At 42.5% G+C, this 24,724-nt stretch overlaps 1 protein-coding gene and 1 long non-coding RNA gene across 14 annotated transcripts in view; one reads left to right on the forward strand and one right to left on the reverse strand.

Moving 5' to 3' along the window:
- KIF13A (kinesin family member 13A) overlaps positions 1-3,137 on the forward strand; it is a 214,283-nt gene extending 211,146 nt beyond the window's left edge. For all 9 annotated transcript variants that reach the window (XM_023253636.2, XM_023253638.2, XM_023253639.2 and 6 more), the window contains one exon: positions 1,784-3,137. In XM_023253636.2, the coding sequence (XP_023109404.2) occupies positions 1,784-1,804 (21 nt within the window). In that variant the 3' untranslated portion in view covers positions 1,805-3,137. The remainder of the gene's footprint in view (positions 1-1,783) is intronic.
- LOC102901178 lies at positions 2,164-24,721 on the reverse strand. Of its 5 annotated transcripts, none has more exons than XR_006597520.1 (5): positions 24,656-24,719; positions 24,245-24,338; positions 6,622-6,912; positions 5,307-5,511; positions 2,164-3,837 (listed from the first exon to the last, which is right to left on the reverse strand). It is a non-coding gene; the product is annotated as an uncharacterized LOC102901178 (long non-coding RNA). The 5 variants fall into 5 exon arrangements; XR_002742175.2 differs by having other exon boundaries at positions 24,265-24,338; positions 24,656-24,693; XR_002156853.3 differs by lacking the exon at positions 24,245-24,338 and having other exon boundaries at positions 24,656-24,721.
- Between the last annotated feature and the right edge of the window lie 3 nt (positions 24,722-24,724).

Genomic DNA, 24,724 nt, shown 5'->3' on the forward strand with positions numbered 1-24,724 from the left:
CCACTTCTGGGGGCTGGGCTCCTGAGAGCCACCATTTCTTTCCATCCAGGGTCACTGTTTTGGTCCCACACCCCCCACTGCAGCTGAGTGAGGGGTATGGGAGGGCCAGAACTTAGCAAAACAAAGAGCAGACAGAACTAGAAAAATAATCTAGAAAGATATGATGCCATTGGTCTTGGCTTTGCTGAGGAAGTTATTCTGGTTTGGTGGCTTTTCCCCCAACAAGCTTTACCCCCTTTTCATACTAGCCCTTAACATTTCAGTGTGTAATCACTTACACAGCATACTCCTAAATAAACTGCAAAACCCAGACGGTGATTTCTTGCAATAAAAACAAAAGACTTTCTTCCCCCAACATAAGACTAAGAATAAAGTTACTTGTTACTGTTCTTTGCCCATGAAACAACGACCCGTTTGTTTAAGAGCCTTTGGCTTCCTTTGCTCTGGTCTTCAGGCAGAATCTGCATTGCTGGCCTGGATCAGCCTTTCGGTCCTTCCTCCGTGAAGTCCAAGGGCTAATTCTAATGCTTCTCAAACCCAAGTGTGCAGCAGACTTCCCAAGAGGTATTGAGGGTGCCTCTTCAAAATTCAGGTTCCCGGGAGCCGCTGCTCTCCTCCGCTGACTCGCTGCTTCAGTGCAGTGCAGAGCGGGGGGTCTGTCTTCAGAGACCCCTCTGCTGCAGTGATAATAGGGGGTGGCCGCGGGCTTACAGAAGAGGAGGAGACAACAATCCCTCCCCCTTGTTCCACTGATTGGATTACATGGAACCAACAAACAGGAACAGGACCTGATTTTTGTTTTCAGAGGCTCCACAATAGTGTGTTCCTGCCAAAGATCCTGCCTTTTAAAAGTGGAATTTACAGGGGCGCCTGGGTGGCTCAGTCAGTTGGGCGTCCGACTTTGGCTCAAGTCGTGATCTCACGGTTCGTTGAGTTCAAGCCCCGCATCGGGCTCTGTGCTGACAGCTCCAAGCCTGGAGCCTGCTTCGGATTCTGTGTCTCCCTCTCTCTCTGCCCCTCCCCCACTCACACTCTGTTTCTCTCTCTCTCTCTCTCTCTCTCTCTCTCTCTCTCTCTCTCTGTCAAAAATAAACATTTAAAAAAAAGGTTTTTTTTAATAAAAACAATAGAAGTGGCATTTACAAAAATATTTGCTGTATCAGAGTAACATGGGATTATGGTGATTTGTTTTAATTTTTTTAATGTTTATTTTTGAGAGAGACAGAATGTGAGTGGGGAAGGGGCAGAGAGAGAGAGGGAGATACAGAATCCGAAACAGGCTCCAGGCTCTGAGCTGTCAGCACAGAGCCCGATGTGGGGCTCGAACTCGGAAATGGCAAGATCATGACCTAGGCTGAAGTCAGACGCTTAACTGACTGAGCCACCCAGGTGCCCCTGTGTTTTTGTTTTTGTTTTTGTTTTTTATTGCTTTAGTGTTTTTGTAATACTCTTTAGTTTTAGTAAGTTGTGACAACACTTTTTTACTTTAACTTTGGGTCTTCTTTCTGTCATCACTTTTGCTAGAAGCTTCACTTCGGGGCAAGGTTTCTCCTTTGTCTAGTGTGAATCCTAGAACAGGATTCCATAATAAAGTGGATCCTGTGGGTCCCTTCAGGGAGAGCCCCTTGAGTGGGTGATGTCTGGCTGTGAATGGGCCCTGTGTGTACGTGGGGTGTGTGTGTGTGTGTGTGTGTGTGTGTGTGTGTTTGTGTGTGTGTGTGTTGGTATTGGGAGGAGGGGGGCGGGGATCAGGAGCTCGAACTCACCAGGGTCTGCATTCCAGGGCAGCGCGAGCACTCGGTGAAAGCAGCCAGCGCCTCCCCGCAGGCCACAGCATCTTCGTTGCGGTCTGCCTCGTGAAAGCACCAGCCCCATCTGTAAAACATGCTGCGGCCCAGCCGGGGACCCCAGACCAGCGTGGAGAAGCCAAGCGCTTCGTGGGCCACCTGCCTTCTCCTCCCGAGCTGGGAGAAGCTGGCACTTTGTCACTCGGGGGAATCGGCAGCCTCTGCTTTTTCCGGAAAGCCAGAGAACCGAAAATCCTGGATTGAATTAAGTGGCAGTATTTTTGTTTGCACTTATTACTACACACACCCACTGTGTAGAAACCTCCACAGATTCAAGCGGACTGTATTCTTGTACAATTTTAATCAGTTCTTACTGTAGAATCTGGAGTCCATGCTCTTTTTTTTTTTTATAAATAATATATATGATGTATATGAAATGTATATCTATAGTATGTCTGTTTGGAGACAGACAAGACTGCACACGAAAATGCAGATATGAGTGGTTTCTAGAAAATCATAAGGTACTGGATTTGGTTACAAAACCACTTAGGTAATCTCTTATACATGAGCAGATGAAAAAGACCTGATTGCCTAAGAATGAGGTTGCGAATCCCTCTTTGCAGAAAAGGTTACAGAATGCCGTTCTTTACAACCAAAGAACTTACATAAGACTGAACGTTTTTGCTGTCCCCTCGTTTTGTGTGTACATATATGTCTGACTGTGAGTTTGGTGCCACACTCCTCTTGGCTACCAGGCCACATGTAGCTGTTCTGTGTCCTGTTTCATAAAGCACACTGAAAAATCTCACAGCTATATTCCTTAGTCTTCCACCCGGCCACCGCCTGCTGGTGCGACGTTGTAGGGTAACTGTTGACAATGCCTGGGGCTCCGACTCCAGCCTTCATTACCCCAGGTTGTGGTTCGGCCTGGCCGGCAGGGGGAATTCAGAGAGCAGTATTACTGTTAAGAGAACACAAGGACATGCCCGGAGTTGGGTTTGGGGAGGGGAGGGGATGTTGATTTTTGTCTTTTTGTGGTTTTTCGTTTTGGATCGGTAGCTTTCGTCGTGTGGTTTTGCTGTTGTTAATTTTACTTAAATTCTGGGAAACACTGAAGGCATGGGATGAGCTATTAAGTTCACAGGTGCCCGCTTCACCGTGCTCGCAGCAGATGATGGAATGCAGGTGATCCTGCTGTCCACGTCTTCATTGGCAGGGTTCTCCTGGTAACGGAGACGTCGAAGGATTACGCATGTGGAAATTTTTACAGAAGTACTTTTTGCGCTCGTTCTGTAGATGCCTGTAAAATCGGTGTGGATGTACAGCAATAAATGTGTTGTGGGAGAGAGAGAATGTGTACATTCTCTAAGTTTTTCTTTTCAGTTCTTAGCATCAGTCAATGAGTAAGATTTTGGAGACTTTAATGAAAAGCTGCTGTTGATGACTTTTGTGTATAGTGAGCCGACTGTAGTATTCTACTATTGTCTGTTTAAAAAGAAAAAGAACTGTAATTTATATCCCCTTTCAACTTTATTGTATTTAATTGGTACAGATTGTGTGTGTGTGTCTGTGTGTGTGTGTGTGTGTTAGAATACAGACTGTCTAATTCAGATTTTAAAACATCGGTTGTTTGTCTTTAATAACTCTGCCAATTAGCTTCAGATCTAATTTCCCATATTGGTACATATATATATGTGTCTCCGTAGCTTGAAGGGTAATAGTAACAGCCAATGTTCAATAGTAACAGCCAACCGTACGAGGCACGGTTCCCAGCATTTGAAACATAGCATCTGGCTTAGTCCTCACAGCAGCGGATGCCATAGGTGCTGCTGTTATGTATTAGGTGTTTGATGATGGAAAACTGAGGTCAGAGGGGTGGGTCAGTGGGACGGCGACAGATCCGGGATTCAGCCCGTGCTTCCATCAGTCTCCTCCCCGTGTCGTGTCTGTGACGTATCATGGAAGAAGAGGCCTCTGACGACAGGGCACCTCCAGAGTACGGAGGGGGCTGTGCTGAGTCTCACGACTTCTGACCTGACCAGTGCGACACCTGCAGCAGACAGAACGAGGGGTGTGGGACGTGTCCCCCGCGCACAGGCGAGTCTTTGAGAGCAAGTAGCAGTGTCCTGCCAACTATGACATAGTGGCTAATGACAGCTTAATATGAAAGGTTTATCTTAAAAGGATAGCGCACAACGTTGTCAGAAAAATCTCCATGGCTCACAGTAGCCTTTCTGAAGAGGTCAAGAATGAGACGTAGTCAGGGCGCCTGGGTGGCTCACTTGGTTAGGCATCCAGCTTCATGGTCAGGTCATGGTCTCACAGTCTGCGGGTTGGAGCCCCACGTCAGGCTCTGTGCTGACAGCTCAGGGTCTGGAGCCTGCTTCGGATTGCGTGTCTCCCTCTCTCTCTGTGTGCCTCCCACCCCCTGCTCATGCTCTGTCTCTCAAAAAATAAATAAAAACATTTAATAATAAATAAAGATAATTAGATATAGCTTGTCCTGGACAGACGAGTGTCTTTCATAGACTTCCAGGAGAAAGTAGAGAGCGGGGAAGGCCCAAAGTTATTTCAATTTTATAGCATAGGATCGAGGGAGGAAAACAGTTATTTAATATTTAACTAAGTGATGACTACAAGTAGAATTCAAGACAAATTGAGCAAATTGTCATTCCTTCTCCTAGAATGAGATCATTGGTATTTGATCACCAACTTTGTCATTATGACTTGGGAAGAGCAAACTGGTCTTACCATATCAGATAGTTAAGTACAGGCATGTGTTTGACAGCTGACTTCCAAAGTACAGTATTACTAGTGTCCTCACATTTGTTGACAGTTATTTGGACACACATTTTACCATAATAAAAATCTAGTCTTGTGTTTCTAGGGCACCAGCTTTTGGGAAGAATGACTTCATAAAAATACCTTTAGAGTTAAGGAAGAGCAAGATAATACTTCTGCTTAGATAGCTTTAGTCAATACTTATTTTAACAATTACAATATTTAAGCTTTTTTTTTTAAGTTTACATATTTATTAAGAGAGAGAGAGAGCAGGCACACACACATGCTTGCACATGCAGGGAAGGGACAAAGAGAGAGGGAGAGAGAATCCCAAGCGAGCCCTGTGCTGTCAGCACAGAGCCTGATGTGGGGCTTGATCCCACGGACCATGAGATCATGACCTGAGCCGAGATCAAGAGTCGAATGCTTAACTGACTGAACCACCCAGGTACTCCTACAATATTTAAGCTTTAGAACAGTTTGGGGTGGGGGAAAGAAAACTATTGACATGATTAATCTTTATTTTTAAAAAATAAAGTTCTCTGGTATATCATCAAGAAGTCCCGAAAGAAGATGTGATTAAATAAGAGTTCTTGCTGGCTTTTCTGAATGAAAAGAGCTAAAAATAGAAAAATATGCCACCAGGGCACAGTGATGTAGAGAATTTTTGCGTTCACCCTTGAGCTTGCTTATTTCAGTAACATGAGCACAAGTTTCTTTGCATAATATTGGGCATACCTCCTACGTTGAAAAATAACAAGTCAGCCTGTAATACTCAGGTACTCCAGCCTGGAGGGAAAGCATTGTCTTCTAATGCCCAGCAGTGCCCTGGCAGACAGCTTGGGGCTACTGCAGCATCTCACTCGTGGGGAGCCTGGACTGTGGAAGGCTCCACGAGAAGGCCATGCCAGCAGGCAACTTCTGCCCTTTAAGACAGTATGAACTGGAATGAAAACAAAATTCAAAATTCAGAAATTTAACCTGCTTGTCACTTGTTTCTAATCCCCTGAGGTAAGGGGAAATATCATTGTAGATTTGAGTGCCACTTAATGGTCATTTTTCCCCCTAGATACAGTGAGTTGAGTTGAAATAAAACTTAGTCTTTATCTTTCAGATGTGCTGGGACACACACTGACCTCTGTGTACTCTTGGAAAAAGTTCTGTTTCCCCTCTATGATGCTCACTAGGTGCCTGGGTCATTGCACACAGTTCTTAGAAGACTGTGACTCCGGAAGATGCTTTGGGTGCCCCAGTCACCGTAATCTGAGCCCAGTTGGCAATGACCACCATCTTGAAGCTACTGTAGGTTTTCTCAGCGCCGGATTGTCCCTGAGAAAGGAATTCTCAAATCCCTATGGGACCCTCATCACGAAGACACTCAGAGGCTGATGAATAGAACAGTGAATGTTCTACAAAGAAAGAGGTAAGTTTTGAAATTGGAGTCTCTGGAAGAAAATCAACTTGGAGAGGGAAAACAAAGTTCTAGTTTGGTTTTAGATAACATAAACCAACTTGACCCTTTCACATAACCAAAAACACCTGTAACTAGATTTTAAAACTGGAACACATGGGTGTTTATAACAACTTCAAACCATTATTTGGGGCCTTCCTTTCCTAAATATCTGCCTGAACCAAACCATACCAAGATGCTCTTACATTTCTTTGTTTTAGTTACATCTTTACTTGGCCTAGAATGGGTTTTTGGGTACAGCCTGGAAGAGTAGATATGTTTTTCTTTGACTAAACATCTGAGCCAAAAGCCAGGCCTTCATGTAATTGGCTAGTCACTCTTGCCTGAATCAGCATAATTTGTACCTAGTGTATGGTCAACCACAAATGAGCCAAGCTATTTAAAAACACAAGAGTTAAAATGCTAGCCATAGCAACTGCCATGAAAGGAGCATTTTACCAAGAATGAGGCTGTAAGGTCTAACCCCAGTACCACTTGCATTCAAGACTGTCTTGATGATATGGATGCCAATTTCCCACATTTTCCCCTTGCCCTTTTATATATAAAGGTACATATTTGTGAGAAAGCTAGAGTATTAGTTACCTGTTGCTGTAAATTGAAGTACTCTTAAATTCAGTGGCTGAAAACAATAATAAACATCTCACGTGATTTCTATGGGTCCAGAATTCAGGAGTGGCACTTCTAGGTCATTCTGGCCACAGTGGCTCAGAGGTGGTAGTCACGGTGTGACAGCTGTAGTCATCTGAAGGGCACACTTGGGCCTGGAGGACACACTTCTAGGGTGACTTACACAGCTGGCACTCCCTCACCGTATAGACCCCTTCATGCTGCTTGACCTCATGATACGGTGGCTGGCATCCCCAGTGAGTGGTCCTGGGGGACAAACAGAAGCCACATTGCCTTTTGTGACCTAGACTCACAAGTCACACTGTGTCACTCCCACCACTTTTTGTTCATTGAAGTGAGTCATGAGACCAGCCCCCACTGAAGGGAAGGAAATTAGGCTCTTCCTTTTGAAAAGAGGAATGTCTAAGAATTTGTAGACATATTTTTAAACTTCCATAGCTAGTTAGGAGTTACATAGCTGAGGCCATGGGCCAAAGCAAAGCTAACTAGAACTTATGACCGAATATAGGAATTAACTCTTATTTACATAAGCAACAGAGTCAAAAGGAAAGCCACATTTTCATGGAATAAAACACATATTAATAAAAAAGTGAAAATACTATGATTATTTGAATGTGTGAGTTATGGCCAGTAATCAAACTGCACCAATATTCCTGGGGGAGGCAAATGATCCCAAACTATTAATTATGTTTCTATTTATAGTTATGTTTTCACATTTGATTCTTTTCAGATTTGCTTCTTAAAGGCACAAGCACATGAATATATTTGATGGTTTTGCTCAACATAGGAAATGAGTCTTAGGAAATTCAAGCATATTTTTTACTTATTAAGGCAAGTAATTGTAATGATCAGCTTTTGAAATAAAACTGCCAACAAAAGAAGGGTTTATAGGGTTTATTTTCTGAAGATACTGACAATGGTAGGATTATTTTATTATTAAAACGTGATACACACCCAAGTGTTCGGAAGTAAGCGAAAGGGGTTCAAAGCTCTTGAAGCTTATAAAATGAAACTTTAAAATTTTTTCTAAGTTTATTTTGAGAGATGACATGCAAGTGGGGGAGGGGCAGAGAGGGGGAGAATCTCAGGCAGGCTCCGGTCTGTCAGCACAGAGCTCAACTCAGAGCTCAACCTCAGGAAACTGTGAGATCATGACCTGAGCCAAAATCAAAAGTCAGACTCGGAGTGCCTGGGTGGCTCAGGTCAGGATCTCACTGTTTGTGGGTTTGAACCTTGGGTTGGGCTCTGTGCTGATAGCTCAGAGCCTGGAGGCTGCTTCGGATTCTATCTCTCTCTCTCTCTCTCTCTCTCTCTCTCTCTGCCCCTCCCCCGCTCACACTGTCTCACTCTGTCTCTCAAAAATAAACATTAATTTTTTTTTTTTTTTTAAGGAGCAAGACTGTCAACCGACTAAGCCAGCCAGGTGCCCCTCTAAAATCCAAAACAGGATAACTAGAAAAAGAAATGTAAAGTGAAGGGATTTGGGGGGAGGAGCTAAGATTGCAGAATAGTAGGAGGACCCTAGGCTTGCCTCATCCTCTGAACACAGCTAGATAAGTCAAGTCATTCCAAACACCCAAGAAATCGATCTGAGGACTGACAGAACAAACTGCACTAGAGGGAGAGAAGAGGCCACATCATCAAAGGTAGGAGGTGCGGAGACGTTTGGGGGAGAAACAGTGGGTGCTGTGGAGGGGAGGGAGCCCTGGCTGCAGACACAGGTGAGAGGCAGAGAGAGGAGCACACGGGATCACACAAGGAAAACACTTCCCCAAAGCCATTGGGAAAATGAGAGCGGCTGATTTTCATGAGCTTTTGCAACCAGCGGGGCTCAGCGACTAGAGTTTTGGAGGTGCACAGTGTGCTGCAGTGCTCCAGTAGAGGAGGTGAGCAGGTAACCCAGGGGCAGACTGTGTGACCTGAGGATTGTCTGAGACTCACCGAAAGAGACTGCTGGATCTTCTTGGAGCACATCTGAGAGAGGTGGCATTGCCTCTCCGGTGACAAAGGAGCCGGCAGGCAACATTTCCCTCCCCCGCCCCTCAACACAGGCACAGAGACACCTGCTGAGGGAGGCTAACCTGGACGCCGGTTCTTTAGTGCAGTTTGCTCTAAACCCCATGCTCCTGCATGCTGGTGCAACCACCTTTCTGGGTCAAACGTGCATCAATCCCAGTGAAGCAAGACCCTCCCCAGAAGATCAGTGCAGGTCCCTACCACACCGGGTCCCTAAAGTTTGGAGTTTTAAAACTCAGCCAGTCTGGCTGGGATAGAGCCCAAAGTGTACTGTGCTGCTCCAAACAGGCAAGCAACCCAGATACAGACATTGTGAAAACAGCAATCAAAAACACCGAGGATGCACGAGAGGAAATTATTCGCTCCTCCAGGAGGTCTGCCCTGATAGCAGCAAGCCCAAACTCTGCTCTCCAAGGACAATGGAGCTGGCTGGTACCATTTCCGTCTCCTGCCCCTCAGCCTGAACCGACTTCAGTAAACAGCACAGCACCAACACTGGCTGCCTAACCTGCTTACACCAAGCTCCGCCCCCCCCTGCATTCTGCTGGTAACTGCTTTTCTCCAGGAAGTGTGTCTGAGAATCAGCGTAGCAGGCCCCTCCCCCAAAAGACCAGTACAAACACCAGCCTGCACCATGCCTACTGACCAGAGTTCTCCAAATCTTCAGCTCTAATGGAAATAGCATCAGGTCTCTTAAGCAGACTAGAGCAAACCTATTAAAAACTTGCCACACTCTGGCCAAGATCCAGACAATCCCTACTGCAGGCAAGGAGAAACCCTACAGAGGAATAACCTGAGAAACAGAGCAGCCATAACACAGCATCAGAGTGCATGCAGCATACACCAGAGACATTTCTTGAAGCACCAAGCCCTGGACATTATAGGACCTCTCCTTCATAAAGCCATTATTCTTGGGAGCCGGAAACATAACAGGCTTTCCTAACACAGAGAAGAAGATAGAGACCTAGACAAAATGCCAATTCATCCCTAAAGAAAGAACAAGAAAAGGTCATGGCCAGCGATCTAATTGAAACAGATATAAGTAATATGCCTAATCCAGAATTTATTATTTTTAATTTTTCTGATCCATTGTTTAAAGCAACAATCATAAGGATATTTGCTGGGTTTGAGAAAAGCATAGAAGACATCAGGGATATCCTTACTGCAGAGATAAAAGAACTTAATCAGGCCAAAATGAAAAATGCAATCACCGAGATTCAAAAATAACTGGGTGTAATGACCACAAGGATGGAAGAAGCAGAGGAATAAATAAGCCATATAGAAGATACAAGTATGGAAAACCGTGAAGCTGAGCAAAAGAGGGAAAGAAAAATCTTGGATCAAGAAAGTAGACTCAGGGAACACAGTGACTCCATGAAATGTAATAAAATTTGTATCATAGGAGTGCCAGAAGAAGAAGAAGAGAGAAAAGGGGGCAGAAGGTTTATTTGAGGAAATTATAGCTGAGAACTTCTCTAATCTGGGAAGGAAACAGACAGTCAAATACAGGAGGCACACAGAACTCCCAACAAAATTAACAAAAGCAGGCCAACACCAAGACATATTATAGTTAAACTTGCAAAATCTAAAGTTAAAGAAAAAATCCTAAAAACAGCAAGACAACTTACAAGGGAAGACAAATAAGGTTAGCAATGATCTGTCCACAGAAACTCGGCAAGCCAGAAGGGAGCGGCATGATATGTTCAGTATGCTGAACGGGAAAAAAAGGCAGCCAAGAATACTCTGTCCAGCAAGGCTAGAATAGAAGAAGAGATAGAGTTTCCCAGACAAACAAAACCTAAAGGAGTTTTTGACCACTAAACCAGCCCTGCAAGAAATATTAAAGGGGACTCTTTGAGTGGGAAAGAAAGACCAAAAGCAACAAAGACTAGAAAGGAATGGACAAAATCTCCAGAAACAATGATAAAACAAGTAATAAAATGGCACTAAATTCATATGTATCATTAACTAGTCTGAATGTAAATGGACTAAATGCTCCAATCAAAAGACAGAGGGTGTCAGAATAGATGAAAAAAACAAGACCCATCTATATGCTGCTTACCAAAGTCTCATTTTAGACCTCAAGACACCTGCAGATTGAAAATGAGGGGATGAAGAAACATTTACCATGCAACTGGAAGTCAAAAGAAAGCTGGAGTAGCCATACTTCTATCAGACAAACTAGATTTTAAGCCAAAGACTGTAACAAGATGAAGATGGACACTATATCATAATAAAGGGATCTATCCAACAAGAAGAGCTAACAATTGTAAATATTTATGTCCCCAACTTGAAAGAACTCAAATATATAAAGCAATTAATAACAAACATAAAGGAACTCATTAATGATAACAATAATAGTAGGGGGACTTTAACACCCATTTATGTCAATGGACAGATCATATAAGCAGAAAATCAAAAGGAAACAGTGGTTTTGAATGACACAGTGGACCACATGGACTTAACAGATATATTCAGAACATTCTATCTTAAAGCAGCAGGATACACATTCTTTTTTTTTTTTTTTCAACGTTTATTTATTTTTGGGACAGAGAGAGACAGAGCATGAACGGGGGAGGGGCAGAGAGAGAGAGAGGGAGACACAGAATTGGAAACAGGCTCCAGGCTCCGAGCCATCAGCCCAGAGCCCGACGCGGGGCTCGAACTCACGGACCGCAGATCGTGACCTGGCTGAAGTCGGACGCCTAACCGACTGCACCACCCAGGCGCCCCAGGATACACATTCTTTTTGAGTGCACATGGGACATTCTCCAGAACAGATCACGTACTAGGTCACAAATCAGGCCTCAACAAGTACAAAAAGAGTCAGATCATACTATGCATATTTTCTGGCCACAACACTATGAAACTTGAAGTCAATCACAAGAAACAATTTGGAAAGACCACAAATACAAGAAAGAAAATAAAAAAAATCCTACTAAAGAGTGAATGGGCCAATGAGGAAATTAAAGAAGAAATTTTAAAAAATACATAGAAACAAATGAAAATGAAAACACAATGGTCCAAAACCTTTGGGATGCAGCAAAAGCAGTCATAAGAAGAAAGTATGTAGCAATACAGGTCTACCTCAAAAAGCAAGAAAAATTTCAAATATGCAACCTAACTTTACACCTAAAGGAACTAGAAAAAGAACAACAAAGAAAGCCTAAAGCCAGCAGAATAAAGGAAATAATAAAGATTAGAGCATAAATAAATGATACAGGAACAAAAAAAACCCAGTAGAACAGATCAATCCTGAAATCAGGAGCTGGTTCTTTGAAGAAGTTAATATAATCAATAACCCCCTAGCTAGACTTATCAAAAAGAGAAAGAACCAAATAAATAAAATCACAAATGAGAGAGAGAAAACACCACAGAAATACAATTATAAGAGAATATTATGAGGGGCACCTGGGTGGCTCAGTCGGTTAAGCAGCTGACTCTTGGTTTCAGCTCAGGTTGTGATCTCACAGTTCGTGAGTTCATGCCCTGCATTGGTCTCTATGCTGCCAGTGTGGAGCCTGCTTGGGATTCTCTCTTCCTCTCTATGCCTCTCCTCCACTCACTCTCTCTCTCTCAAATAGATAAACGTAAAAAAAGAGAATATTATAAAAAATTGTATGCCAATAAATTGTGCAAACCAGAAGAAATGGATAAACATACAAAGTACCAAAACTGAAACAGGAAGAAATAGAAAACTTGAACAGACTGATAACCAGCAAGGAAATTGAATCAGTAATCAAAAATCTCCCAACAAAAAAAAAGTCCAGGGCCAGATGGCTTCACAGGGGAATTCTACCAAACATTTAAAGAAGAGTTAATACCTATACTTCTGAAACTATTCCAAAAAACAGAAGTGGAATGAAACCTTTCAAATTCATTCTACAAGGCCAGGATTACCCTGATTCCAAAACTAGACAAAGACTCTACTAAAAAAGAGAACTATAAGCCAGTATCCCTGATGAACATGGATGCAAAAATTCTCAACAAAATATTAGTAAATTGAATCCAACAGTACCTTAAAAGAATCGTTCACCATGATCAATTGGAATTTATTCCTGAGTTGCAAGAATGGCTCAAATTTGCAAATCAATCAACGTGATACATTGCATTAATAAAAGAAAGGATAAGAACCATATGATGCTCTCAATATTTGCGGAAAAAGCATTTGACAAACTACAGCATCCATTCTTGATAAAAAATCCTCAACAGAGTAGGTTTAGAGGGAACATATCTCAACATAATAAAGACCCTATAGGAAAGACCCACAGATAATATCATCCTCAATGGGGAAAACAGAACTTTTACTCTATGGTCAAGAACAAAACAGGGATGTCCACTCTCACCACTGTTATTTAACATACTACTGGAAGTCCTAGCCTCAGCAATCAGACAACAGAAAGAAATAAAAGACATCCAAATCAGCAAGGAAAAAATCAAACTTTCACAATTTACACATAACATGGTACTCCATGTGGAAAATCTGAAAGACCGCACCAAAAAATTGTTAGAACTGATATCTGAATTCAGTAAGGTTGCAGACTATAAAATCATGTACAGAAATCTGTTGTATTTTAGTACACCAATAATGAAGTAGCAGAAATAAAGCAAGCAATCAGTCTTATTTATAATTGCACCAAAAACCAAAAGATACCTAGGAATAAACCTAACCCAAGAGGTAAAAGATCTGTACTTTGAAAACTATAAAACACTTGTGAAAGAAATTGACTATTACACAAAGAAATTGAAAGACATCCCATGCTCATGGAGTATAAGAACAAATATTGTTAAATTGTCTGTACTACCCAAACCAAGCTACACATTTAATGCAATCCCTGTCAAAATACTACCAGCATTTTTCACAGAACTGGAGCAAACAGTCCTAACATTTGTATGGAACCACAAAAACCCCATTAGCCAAAGCAATCTTGAAAAAGAAAAGCAAAGCTGGAGGCATCACAATTCTGGACTTCAGGCTGTATTACAAAGCTGTAATCATCAAGACAATATAGTACTAGCACAAAAAATAGACACGAAGGGGCACCTGGTGGCTCAGTTGGTTAAGCATCCAACTTCAGCTTAGGTCATGATCTCATTGTTCGTGGATTCAAGCCCCATGTTGGGCTCTGTGCTAACAACTTGGAGCCTGGAGCCTGCTTCAGATTCTGTATCTCCCCCTTCCCCCCACACACACCCCCGTCCGCATCTCTCTCTGCCCCTTCCCTGCTTGTGCTCATGCTCTCAAAAATAAATAAACATTACAGGCACTGGGTGGCTCAGTCAGTTAAGCATCTGATTTTGACTCAGGTCATGATCTTGCAGTTCATGAGTCTGAGCCCTACATTGGGCTCTGTGCTGACAGCTCAGAGCCTGGAGCCTGCTTCAGATTCTGTGTCTCTCTTTCTCTCTTTCTGTGCCCCTCCCCCCCAATATAAGTAAACATTAAAAATAATTAAAAATAAATAAATAAACATTTAAAAAAACAGATTAATGGAACAGAATAGAAAACCCAGAAATGGACCCACAACTATATGGCCAACTCTTCTTCGAGGAAGAATATTGAAGCAGGAAAAAACATCCAGTGGAAAAAAGAGAGTCTCTTCAACAAATGGTGCTGGAAAAACTGGACAGCAGCATGCAAGAGAATGAAACTGGACCACCTTCTTACACCAAACACAAAAATAAATTCAAAATAGATGAAAGATGTAAATGTGAGGCAGGAAACCATCAAAACAGAACACAGGCAGAAACCTCTTTGACCCCAGCTGGAACATCTTACTAGATGCATCTCTGGAGACAAGGGAAACAAATGTAAAACTAAACTACTGGGACGTCAGCAAGACAAAATATTCCCGCACAACAAAGGAAACAAAACTAAAAGGCGGCTTACAGAATGGGAGAAGATATTTGAAATGACATATCTGAAAAAGGGTTAACAACCAAAATATGTGAAGAACTTATTAAAACTCAACACCCAAAAAAACAAATAATCCAGTGAAAAAATCGGCAGAAGAGGCACCTGGGTGGCTCAGTCGGTTCAGCATGTGGCTCTTGACTTTGGCTCAGGTCATGGTCTCATGACCGTGGGGTCAGGCCCCACATCAAGCTCTGCACAGAGCATGGGGCCTGCTTGGGATTCTTTCCCTCTCTCTTCCTTTGCCCCTCCCTAGTTTGCTCTCTCTCTTTCTCAAAAAAAAACAAAAAACAAAAAAACAAAAACAAACAAACAAAAACAATAAATAAATAAATAGAAGACATGAATAGATATTTTTCCAAAGAAGACCTACAGATGGCTAACAGACACATGAAATGATGTTTAATGTCACTCATCATCAGGGAAATGCAAACCCAAAGTACAGTGAGATATATCACACCTGTCAGAATGGCTAAACTTAACAACACAGGAAACAACAGATGTTGGTGAGGATTTGGAGAAAGATGAACCCTTTTACACTGTTGGTGGGAATGCAAACTGGTGCAGCCACCCTAGAAAACAATATGGAGTTTCCTCAAAAAGTTAAAAATAGAACTGCCCTACGATCCAGCAATTGCATTACTAGGTATTTACCCAAAGGATACAAAAATACGAATTTGAAGGGATACATGCACCCTGATGTTTAGAGGGGCCTAATCAATAATAGCCAAATTATGGAAAGAGCTTAAAAGACCACTGAATGATGAATGGATAAAGAAGGTGTGGTGTATGTATACCATAGAATATTAGCCATACCAAAAAGATCTTGCCATTTGCAACAACGTGGATAGAGTTAGAGAGTATTATGCTAAGTGAAATAAGTCAGAGAAAGAGAAATACCATATGATTTCATTCATATGTAGAACTTAAGAAACAAAACAGATGACCATAGAGGGAAGAAAAAAGAGAGAGAGGCAAACCATAAAACAGACTTATTTTTTAAGTTTATTTATTTATTTTGAGAGAGAGTGAGCATGTGAGTGGGGGAAGGGCACAGAGAGAGAGAGAGAGAGAGAAAGAGAGAGAGAGAGAAAATCCCAAGCAGGCTCTGTGCTGTCACTGCAGAGCCTGATGTGTGGCTCAAACTCACAAACCATGAGATCATGACCTGAGCCAAAATCAAGAGTTGGATGCTCAACTGACTGAGCCACCCAGAAGCCCCTAAAAGAACAGTTTAAAAGGGAAAACAGGTTAACAAATATTAAAAATAAGCTAACAAAAAATGGTACAGATATGTAGAAAAGGATATTTGGATAGCTTCTTCCTGTTTAAAATTACTCTTCAGTCAGCTCAAACTCAGCACTGGGGCTCTTTCCACCCCTCTTTGGTCTGTCCCCTGAGCCCCTTGGCTCCCAGGATGGGGCTCCTCAAGATGCGTCTTGTCTGCCAGGGTAGGTGCCTGTAATTTATCATTCTCTGTTGCCTTCTGCTGACCCCCGGTTGAGAAGTAACTTCTCCCACCTAATTTTTGGACACAGACCTCCTTCCCGGCTTTATCCACCACTGATGTCAGTAATGGTTAGTCCCCCAAGAAACTTACTGCAGGACAGTTTTATCCCAAGAAGCTTGGCAAACTGCCTCTGCTGACCAGGTTTCCCCGCTGGCCTTGCACTGGTACTTTTGAGACTCAGCCTTTCTGCTCCCAGATCTGGGCTGCCCACCACACAGCCCCTGCCCTGGCACTCGGTACCGTTCCCATACAGGGTGAACCCGGGCAGTCACAGTGACTCTTAACTCCAGGCTTTCTTCTGCATCACTCAGGGGGTCTTTCAGGACCCCACAAGAAGGACCAGACGCGTGCTTTCTGGAGCCCGGAGCCCCATCTACCTATTACCTCTGACCTACCAAAGCAAGACGGGGAGGGTGCCAATGGAGAAGCAGAGCAGCAGCCTAGGCAGTGTCGAATTCTCCCTCAGGCTATCTTAGCTTCTACTGGTTTTGCTAATGCCTTACCCCAACACATGGGGGATTGGGTCTCCCCTTACAGACCGGGAAGCACCCAAACCATAGGCAACAAAAGCAAAAATAAACAAGTGGGAATACATCAAATTAAAAAGCTTCTGTAGAGCAAAAGAGATGATCAACATAATGAAATAGAATGGAAGAAAATATTTGCAAACCACGTATCTGGTAAGGAGTTAATATCCAAAACATATGAGGAATTCATACAACTCAATAACAAAACAAAACAAGACAAAAAAAAACCCTCAAAACAAACAAACAAAACAAGAAACAACCATCTGAATAAAAAATGGACCAAGGACCTAAGTAGACAATTTTTCAAAGAAAATATTCAAAAGGCCCACAGGTTCGTGAAAAGGTGCTCAACATCACTAATAATCAGGGAAATTCAAACTAAAACCACAATGAGATATTATCTCATATCCGTTAAAATGGCTATTATCAAACAAACCACAACAACAAGAAGAACTAACAACTGCTGGCAAGGATGTGGAGAAACGGGAACCCTGGTGTGCTATTATTGGTGGGAATGTAAATTGGTACCACCAACATGAAAAACAGTATAGAATTTCTTCAAAAAATTAAACATACAACTACGAGAGGCTCCTGGGTGGCTCATTCAGTTGAGCATCTGGCTTTTGGTTTTGGCTCAGGTCATGATCTTGCAGTTTGTGGGTTTGAGCTCCACATTGAACTCTGCTACTGATGGCATGGAGCCTGCTTAGGTTTCTCTGTCTCCTTCTCTCTCTGCCCCTCCCCAGCTCGTGTTCCTATTCTCTCTCTCTCTCCCTATGTGCCAATCAATGGGTTAATGGATAAAGAAAATGAGAAGAAAGAGAAAGAAAGAGAAAGAAAGAGAAAGGGAGGAAGGAAAGCAGAAAGAAAGGAAGGAAGGAAGGTAGGTAGGAAAAAAACTTGGTGTATATATATATATATAATGGAATATTATTCAGCTATAAAAAAGAAGGAAATCTTGCCATTTGCAACAACATGGATGGACCTTGAGGACATTATGCTAAGTGAAGTAAGTCAGACAAAGAAAGACAAATACCATATGATGTCACTTATATGAGGGATCCAAAACCCCCAAACTCAAACAGAATAGATTGGTGTTGCCACAGGTGAAGTATAGGAGGTGAGGGAAATGAGTGAAGGTGGTCAAAAGGTACAAACTCACAGTTATAAGACAAATAAGTTCTGGAGATGTAATATCCAGTAGGGTAACTATACTTAACAGTATTCTATTTTATATCTGAAAGTTGCTAAGAGAGCAGATTTTAAAAGCTCCTCAACACAAAAAATGTAGATGTGATGGATGTGTTTGTGGTGGTAACCATTTTGGAATATATGCATAATATCAAATCGCTATGTTGTACACCTTACACTTACACACTGCTTTATGTAAATTAAATTTGCATGAAGCTGGAGAGAAGAAAAAATCTTAACATGGCTGATCTCTCTACTTCTAACCTCGCACTTCTCCCACACTTCGTACTGACAGCAGAGTTCACACCTCTGTTCAAAGAATAGTAGCATGTCTTTTATATGCATTATCCCATTTAATTCCTGGAACAATCTGTATGATTAACATTATCATCTCCATTTTGCAGATGAAGAAGTGGAAGAAAAAAGATCTGAGAACATTTCTCAAGGTTGGATGGCAGGTGAATGGCAGCACCAGGCAGGTCTTAAGTTTGTCTGACTCCAAAGTTCAGCTCTTTCTGTTGAACCATGCTAATCCCACTTGATCTGACTTCAAACCATGCTCACAGGTGTCCTTCTTCTAATTGTGCCCTCGCCCCAGGCTCGCTGTACTATCTTTAATATCTCTCCAAACCATGCTTACCTATAACTCCAAGGCTCATGCTCTTTGTTCAGTCTCACTGCCTGCCCTCTTTTATTTTTTTTAATGTTTATTTATATTAGAGAGAGAGAGAGAGAGAGAGAGAGAGAGAGAGAGAGAGAGTGAGAAAGCTAGCATGAATGGAGGAGGGGCAGAGAGAAGGAGACAGAATCCAAAGCAGGCTCCAGGCTCTGAGCTATCAGCACAGAGCCCAACATGGGGCTCAAACTCATGAGCAGTGAGTTCATGACCTGAGCCGAAGTCAGATGCTTAACCGACTGAGCCACCCAGGCACCCCTCGATGCTTGCCCTCTTAATCAAAGATTGTCCTTATTTTTCAAGGACTAGTTCAAATTCAACTACTCAGAAAAGCTTTCCCTGATGCCCTTCACCTTTGTCTCTTCGTGAGAGATTCAGATTTTCTCTCAAAAGTTTGTAGTTTATTTTGCATCATAATTGTGTTTCCATGCTTAGGTTGCCAATTAAACTTTCAGTTCCTTTTCTTTCTTTTTTTTTTTTTTAATTTTTTTTTTCAACGTTTATTTATTTTTGGGACAGAGAGAGACAGAGCATGAACGGGGGAGGGGCAGAGAGAGAGGGAGACACAGAATCGGAAGCAGGCTCCAGGCTCCGAGCCATCAGCCCAGAGCCCGACGCGGGGCTCGAACTCACGGACCGCGAGATCGTGACCTGGCTGAAGTCGGACGCTTAACCGACTGCGCCACCCAGGCGCCCCTCAGTTCCTTTTCCATATTTACCCACCACTACCCTTCCTGTGCCCCACATTTAGTCAAGGGTTTTGTGAAGTTCTTAGATGTATGTCAAATTGTAACATTTTTAATTTTAAGACAATAGCTGGTGTGGGTTTCACTTATATTTCATGTTACGAATTTTCTCTTTAATCAATATTCATTGAAGGAAGGGGTCCTAAAAATGCAATAGTAGAATGCATTTCCATCAGTCAATCCATGAAAGCATAAAATTGGGATAAAAATAAGTGATCAAATGAATCAGACATTGTTTCAAAGCAGTTATATATCAGTTAATAGGAACTGGGACAACTTTTTGTGGTATAAATCAATGATTTCAGGGGATGCTGGCCAAAGGGCATATGAGACCATTCATTGGGATTTGCAAAGAAAAGACTTCTGACTGTATGTTTTGCCTCAATGATTTACCTACATTTTCTACTTATACTATAATATGTAATTATAGTAGATCTATAGCATGTTTTAAAATTGGTTAGGGAAGGGGCGCCTGGGTGGCGCAGTCGGTTAAGCGTCCGACTTCAGCCAGGTCACGATCTCGCGGTCCGTGAGTTCGAGCCCCACATCGGGCTCTGGGCTGATGGCTCGGAGCCTGGAGCCTGTTTCCGATTCTGTGTCTCCCTCTCTCTCTGCCCCTCCCCCGTTCATGCTCTGTCTCTCTCTGTCCCCAAAAAAATAAACGTTGAAAAAAAATTTTAAATAAAAAAAAATAAAAAATAAAAAAATAAAATTGGTTAGGGAAAATTCTCTCCACTTTTTTTTTTAATATCCTGGCAATTTTCATATGATTACACTTCAAATTTTTTTTTTAATGTTTATTTATTTTTGAGAAAGAGACAGCATGAATGGGGGAGAAGCACAGAGAGAGGGAGACACAGAACCCAAAGCAGGCTCCAGGCTCTGAGCTGTCAGCACAGAGCCCAATGCTGGGCTCAAACCTACAAATGGTGAGATCACGACCTGAGCTGAAGTAGGACATTTAACTGACTGAGCCACCCAGCTGCCCCTTATAGGTTACGCTTTTAAATTTAGAATAATTTGGTGTGGTGGGTAGTGAGGGGGCATACTGTTTTTGTTTAGAAGATATGTTTTAATAAGCTGGTTGAGATAGAAGGATGAGGCTCACTAGGCTTGGCTGGAGTGAGCTAGTTTTTAGACATCACATGATTAAATGGCTCTACATGAGAAATGAAGGGGATTACCAGTTTTTGCTAGTGGTAAACACTAATATTAGAACTCTCAGAAAATACAGACATTTTGGATTATAAACATCCTTTGAAAGAACATCTAAGTTTCAGAACAGGAAGGAAAGCCCTAGTAAGAGAGAAGAAAATCAATTAGGAACTGGAGACCAGGAACAAGTGGAGGTAGGGGGACAGAGATAATTCATTCTTATCCCCCCCCCCCCGACCTAAAAACTCAAGTTTTAATGCCCATGATGAGACAAGGCATCGGCCCATTTGAGGTAGAGAATTGGAATTGAGATGTCTACATAAAAGTGGGATGTTTGAAAGGCTGTTTCCCTAACAGTGTACTGTTAGGGGAAAAAAAAAAAAAAGAATAAACAAAAAAAAAAAATCCGTGCACTGTCATAAAGTGATGTAAAACTTTTCATGTATATGTGTGTAGGCAGGTGTGGAGGTGGGAAACAAAAAGTTTCCCTTAAGAATTTGTAACCACACACCTACCCGGGTGTGACTTTTTACTTCCATCATGCACTAACAACGCCAATGCTAAGATATTAACATAAATACCGGTCCTGGAGTCGTGAACCTCTGGAACACCTACATGTAACAAATCTAAAATCTCTTTGGGGAAATAAGCCCTCAACCCAGGCCATATGGACATTCACATATGAAGCCCCGGTAAAGATGAGTTCACAATAAAAAATTACAAACCACTAAAGTATACATCAAGAAGGAAGGAAGTCAGTAGATAAAAGAGCAGCAGGATTAGAATCTCAAGAACATAAGATGTAGGGGCACCTGGGTGGCTCACTTGGTTGAGTGTCTGACTCAGGTCCTGATCTCAAAGTTCGTGGGTTCGAGCCCTGCATCGGGCTCTATGCTGACAGTTCTGAGCCTGGAGCCTGCTTTGGATTCTGTGTCTCCTTCTTTCTCTGCCCTTCCCCCACTCATTCTCCTCTCTCTCTCTCTCTCTCTCTCTCTCTCTCTCTCTCAAAAATGAGTAAATGTTAAAAAATAAAATAAAATGAGAGACTCTTAAAGGAAGAGCTTCAAGAAGAAGCGAATTAAACTCAGAAAGAAGAAATAAGAGCCGAGAAAGAGTGGTGAGCAAAGAAAATGGTCCGTATTTGGTTAAATCTAAACAAGCAGCACAACTTATACGGGAGTATGCAAATGAAGTGTAACTAGAATGTGGTCAACAGTGTGAGAGGAGAAGTCATATGAGTGAAAGCACCTGCATTGTTTTGAAGAAGGATAGAGATACTGATCAAGTCAGAGAATTTATGTTAAAGTTTAAAAGTAACCACAGAAGAAAGGAATGAAGGGAGGAGGGGGAGAGAGAGAGAGAGAATGTTACAGTTTACAAACCAATAGAAGGAAGGGAAAGGCGTGAATAACAAAGCCATCCATCCATTCCGAAGGAAAGAATGAGGTCACCTGGGTGGCTCTGTTGTTAATCATCTGATGTTGTTAAGCATCTGACTCCGGCTCAGGTCATGATTTCATGGTTCGTAAGTTTGAGTCCCACATCAGGTAAGCTTGACCCTCGCTTTGGGCGAGCACAAGCCCTGCATCCAGTAAAACATGAACCCCACTTCGGGCGAGCGCTGCTTCTCTCTCTGTGTCTTTCTGCCCCTTGCTCACTTGCACCCCCCCCCCCCCCAAAGAAAAGAATGAAGGGGAAAAGGAACATAGAAGAAGCAGAGTAAATAGAATGAACAAAATAAGAAGATAACAAATCTAAATAAATCCATAATCACAATACATGCAAATAGTCTAAACTCACCATATTTTTCTCAAGAAGAATTTTTTTCCCAAAGACAACTCTCCTGGTCGCATGGGAGCAGGTGAGCATAGGAAACTGTGCTGTTGTAGGTGTAGGGGAGGGAAGAGGCTGGGTCCCATCCCGTGCTACATTAGAAGATGTTCACTTATATCTGCACACTTATTCACTGCACAGAGTTGAGGCTCAATGGTTCAATTTCTCTAGAGAATAAATCTCTGGACTCCTGTGGAGGCGGGGGACGAGAGCGTCCCCTGCTTGCCCAGGGCGGGAGAGAACTGGGGATCAATGTGTGTGTACCTGGACTCTGGCCCCACCTCATTCTCAGCCATGGGCCTCCCCCCAGCTTTCAACACTGCTGGGAGTCTCCAGGGGATGCTATTCCAGTTTGCAAAAACTCCCCCTCCCGGTCCTTGGGTCACAGTGTTCTCTGATTTGCTCAGTGAGTTACCGCTTTCCTGTTTGCTTGCCCACTCCCAAAACTGTGATAAAACCTTTTTGTCCACTGTTTTCTTTTTCTAGTGGCTTCATACCCTTCTTAATTCATTCTTAATTCATTGCTGTCACACATGTTGGGTTTGGGGAGGAAGAAGATACAGAAGAGTAGGATTAATCTCCGTCTTTAACCAGAAGCCCTTGACTGAGTTCTTTCTATGCCACACTTCCAGTGTAAACCCTAGGAGAACTTGAAAGCCACAGCTGATAATTGGAGGCATTGTCACGGAAGAGGAATTTGAATTGTATGCAACCCTCAGTGTATAGACCAATGGATGAAAGCTCTCAGGGGGAAAAAAAAATGTTTAACTTTCACAAAAGAAATTTTGAAATGATCAGAGCTGTCCTAGGAGGTCAGAGACCATAAGCACTTGAGTCATCCCTTCCCCATCAATTGTTCCGGAAACACGATGATACCTTTGTTCAAGTAATTCCCTTCAGTTCTTTTTGGAGATAAGTAGTAATGCATGTGGGTAAACACCTGAATCACTTTTTGTACATGGGATCATTCGTGTCTTCTGGTCAATTAAACTCGGGGTCACGGACCAAATATAAAGGTTCTTCCTTGAAGTATGTGAAAAATCTGGGTAGAGCTCATTGGAGTTAAGTGGCCATTTAGACATCAAATTTGTTCTGCTTGGGGCATGGGAAACAGTATAATTTAGTGGCTTTAGAGTCAGAAAGAACTGCATTCAAAACAGTCCCTAATGCTTGACAGCTAGGCAAGTGAACTTAGGCAGGATACTAACCTCTCTGAGCCTCGATTTCCTTATCTGCAAAATGGGAGCAACAACACAGGCTTCACAGGATGGTTGTGAAAATGAAATGAGATGCCACTAGTGAGCCTGGGAAGCCTGGTAGATTGTGGAATTCTGGTACATGTCGTTTCTCTTTTGTCCTCCCCACATCTCCATCACCCTGATGCTACCAATCACTGTGCTGACAGCTCAGAGCCTGGAGCCTGCTTCAGATTCTGTCTCCCTCTCTCTCCACCCCTCCCCCCATTCAAGCTGTGTGTGTCTCTCTCTCAACAATAAATATTTATTTACTTATTTAAAAAATTTTAATATCTATTTTTGAGGAAGAAAAGAGCTTGAGCAGGGGAGGGGCAGAGAGAGAGGGAGACACAGAATCTGAAGCAGGCTCCAGGCTCTGAGCTGTCAGCACAGAGCCCGATGTAGGGTTGGAACTCATGAACCACGGGATCATGACTAGAGCCCAAATCGGATGCTTAACTGCCTGAACCACCCAGGTGCCCAATAAATAAATAAACATTTTTTAAAAATAAATAAATATACATGAAACAATGCAAGGGTTGGGGGGAGATCGCCTTTTCAGTCAAGAGAGCACTGTTGGCAAGACTTGCTAAGTTTCCCTAAGGATCAGGTCCATTCAGGCTCAGTCCCCAGTGCAGGACCCAGCTCCCACTCAGAGAGAACAGCTGTCACCAGGGAACCATTCTCCTACCCCTCAGGAAGCACGGCCTCCAGTTCCGGAGAGGATAAAGCCCAAGCAGTCTGGGCACCTGCAGAAGCTGAAGAAATAACTCACCCCTTCATTGTGGGACTGACCTAGCAGAACTCTGCAGTCCTTCCAACCTGTGAAGTCTGATTTCTTTGGTCCCTTACTCCATCTCTGTGTCAACCTTTCAGGAAGAAAGGCCATCTTGTAGAAGAAAACTCGTTTCCTTTATTTAATTTTTTTAAAAAGATTTTATATTTAATCTCTATACCCAATGTGAGGCTCAAACTTATGACACTGAGGTCAAGAGCCACCAACTGAGCCAGCTAAGCGCCGCTGGTTTCCTTTATTTACAGTCTCTAGCGGAGTATGCTGCAGACAGCAGGCATCTGTTATAATATTTCCTAATCAATCAACTTCAAAGAGAAAGATGTATTTCTCAATGATGTCAATCTGGAATGAGATATTATGTGTAAATTTACTCTCCTAAAAAAAACTTACTGGAAGTTGCTTAGTCTACATTCCCTTTTCTGCCTCCTGTCCAGCCTGCCTACCTCCCTCATTCTTCAG

This window comes from Felis catus, chromosome B2 (genome assembly GCF_018350175.1).
Source record: "Felis catus isolate Fca126 chromosome B2, F.catus_Fca126_mat1.0, whole genome shotgun sequence".
NCBI classification, from domain to species: domain Eukaryota; kingdom Metazoa; phylum Chordata; class Mammalia; order Carnivora; family Felidae; genus Felis; species Felis catus.